This window comes from Acanthisitta chloris, unplaced genomic scaffold (genome assembly GCF_000695815.1).
Source record: "Acanthisitta chloris isolate BGI_N310 unplaced genomic scaffold, ASM69581v1 scaffold22100, whole genome shotgun sequence".
NCBI classification, from domain to species: Eukaryota; Metazoa; Chordata; class Aves; order Passeriformes; family Acanthisittidae; genus Acanthisitta; species Acanthisitta chloris.
Window position 1 is genome coordinate 4,995 of NW_008653603.1, and position 2,395 is coordinate 7,389.

General features: G+C 39.4%; 1 protein-coding gene across 1 annotated transcript in view; it reads left to right on the top strand.

Moving 5' to 3' along the window:
- The window catches only part of LOC103808970 (membrane-associated transporter protein-like), a 15,260-nt gene that overhangs the window by 4,004 nt on the left and 8,861 nt on the right, over nucleotides 1–2,395 (top strand). The window contains exon 4 of the mRNA XM_009081783.1: nucleotides 206–531. Within this exon, the coding sequence (XP_009080031.1) occupies nucleotides 206–531 (326 nt within the window). The remainder of the gene's footprint in view (nucleotides 1–205; nucleotides 532–2,395) is intronic.

Consider the following 2,395-nt stretch of genomic DNA (forward strand, 5'->3'; position numbering starts at 1 on the left):
GATCTCAGGAGATTTTTCAGGAGATGTTTTAGTAACTGCTCATGTATGTGATTAGCTCATAATTCCTATTTTTTATGATCAATATCTGAAGAGTGATTATTCCATCATGTCTAGAGGGGATCACATCTTGAGGGTATTGTGTACTTGTTGTTTGTTGTATCAATGCCAGTAGATCTTTTTCTCCCCTTTTTTTCCACCATTGTAGGTTTGGGAGGAGCCCTGGGTTACCTGACAGGTGCTATGGATTGGGGTCAAACTGTATTAGGATATTCCTTGGCATCAGAATTCCAGGTGATTTTCTTCTTCGCAGCCTTGGTTTTCATAATTTGCCTTACCCTACATCTGTGCAGTATTCCTGAAGTCCCACTCAGATATGAAAATGAAGAGGCAAAGTTCTTGTTGGAAGTGACTGAATCCCATAAATATAACTCCATAGAGGAGGAAATCAAGAATGGTTACTTAAAATCAACATGCACGGAAATAAAGGCTGCAGCTAAACCAGGGAAATGCACGGTTCTGTCACGGACAGAGGTAAGTGCAGAGATGATTTTCTAAGATGTATAATTGCATCCTTGGAGACACTTTAATTGGCTAATGCTGACTATTTGGAACAGAGCCCTTTCACACACACAGAAAGAGAATCCTCCATGAGGACAGAGAGTCAGGTGGAAGCCTGCTTTCTTTCTGTTTTTTATTTAGAGAGTATGGCCAGCAAGAGGGATGAGACAGGCTAGTCCTGATGCTTTGATCATTTGTCAGGGATGAGGGCGAACCAGGTTCAGTTTTCTGCTCTGTGTCAGTCTCTTGATATCCTCCTCATGTGAATTTTGTCAAGAGAATCTACTTTGTCCTTTAGTCCTGATATAATTATCAACAAATTATGAACAAGGACTACAGACCATTAACCTTTGATGTAGATCTGTAATTCCCAGTGAAATCCACACACTTTCACATATAGTATATATGAAGTATGGGTTCCCTGGTCTGGTAAACATTAGTGTTTGTTGATGCTCAGTATTTCGATGATGATTTATTGAGAGTCTCAGTGTGTTTAAAGTTGCTACTTCCATAGCAATGCTACCTTCCAAACTTTGATTTTGAAGTGATGATGTAACTGTGTCTTTGGCAGAACTTTTAGGGGGGAGAGAATAATGAATACTTTGAAGCTGTCTGAGCTTCAACACTGTAGGCAGCACTTGAGCAGCCAGCATCCTTACCCAGCGCTGTTCACTCTAAGGATTCTCTGAGTTGTCAGAGATGCTGAGTGTCATTGACTGCTTGGACCATGTGGGCTCTAAAGAAAGGAAGGTGAAATGAAAGTATGGGGAGCAGACTGTTGACTGGGGTAGCCTCTGCCTTGGCAAGAACTAATTCCACAGAATCAGTAATGTCTGACATCTGAGCTGGAGCTTTGGTATCCACTGTGGGTGAGCTTGTGCCGTTGCCCTCCTCTCTGATTAGGCTGGGCAGCCTGTGAGTCTCACAGGGCTTTGATCTGTCTCATGGTTCTTTGATGTGCCTGAGTGTGTACAAATTCTAGACACTCACTGCCTTAATGGTCTGTCTCTTGTGGCAGATGTTTTACGAGTTTATTCATTACTCTAACCGCTTCCTTGAAAAAATGGTTTGGCTTCCTGTTTTTCTGTTGCCTTCTTTTTTTTTTCTGCAGGCATCATGGCCCTGTATCTTCTAAACTAATGCCTGTGCACTTATATGCTAATAGCTACCATGATTATTAATGAGATTTGACCTGTTACAGTATGAACAGATATCCAAAACGTGTTATTTAGCATGATCACAAGTTACTCAGGATCCACTGCCATAAAACCCAAGTCATATTGATTCCTCTTGATCCTTATGAATCATCTTTTGCCTTGAGTTGTAGCAATTTTATAGCAAAGATTATTTGATATTGTGAGCTTTTGAAGGATAAGGCACTTAAACAGAGCCAAACTTCAGCACGTTATTTAAATTAGCATGGGGTTTGTGCATTGGTATGTACTGAATGTGTGCATTAAACACTTCTGTTTCCACTTCCACTCTCTAAAACATCTAAATAGACAGAATTTCTATCTAGCTGTCAAGTTATTGTTTCTAAACATAGAAATGTCCTTCATATAGTTCCATGGCCTTATGCTAACACTTTATTGGAAAGGCTTTTTTAAAGAACAGTATTGAAGAGTTAACAAACTAAATAAGCCAAGCTAAACAATAGTAATTATCCTTGAAATAACACTAACGAGTCAATGTGGAATTTTTTGTTTGGTTTTTGTTTTTAAAATTGTAGAAGAATATAAAGCTTACCCTGTTTAAAAGAGACAGTGATGCCAAGAGAAATTCCAAGGGATTTGGACAATATGCTGTTCAAGGTGAAAGTCAGCAACTTGAATTTTGG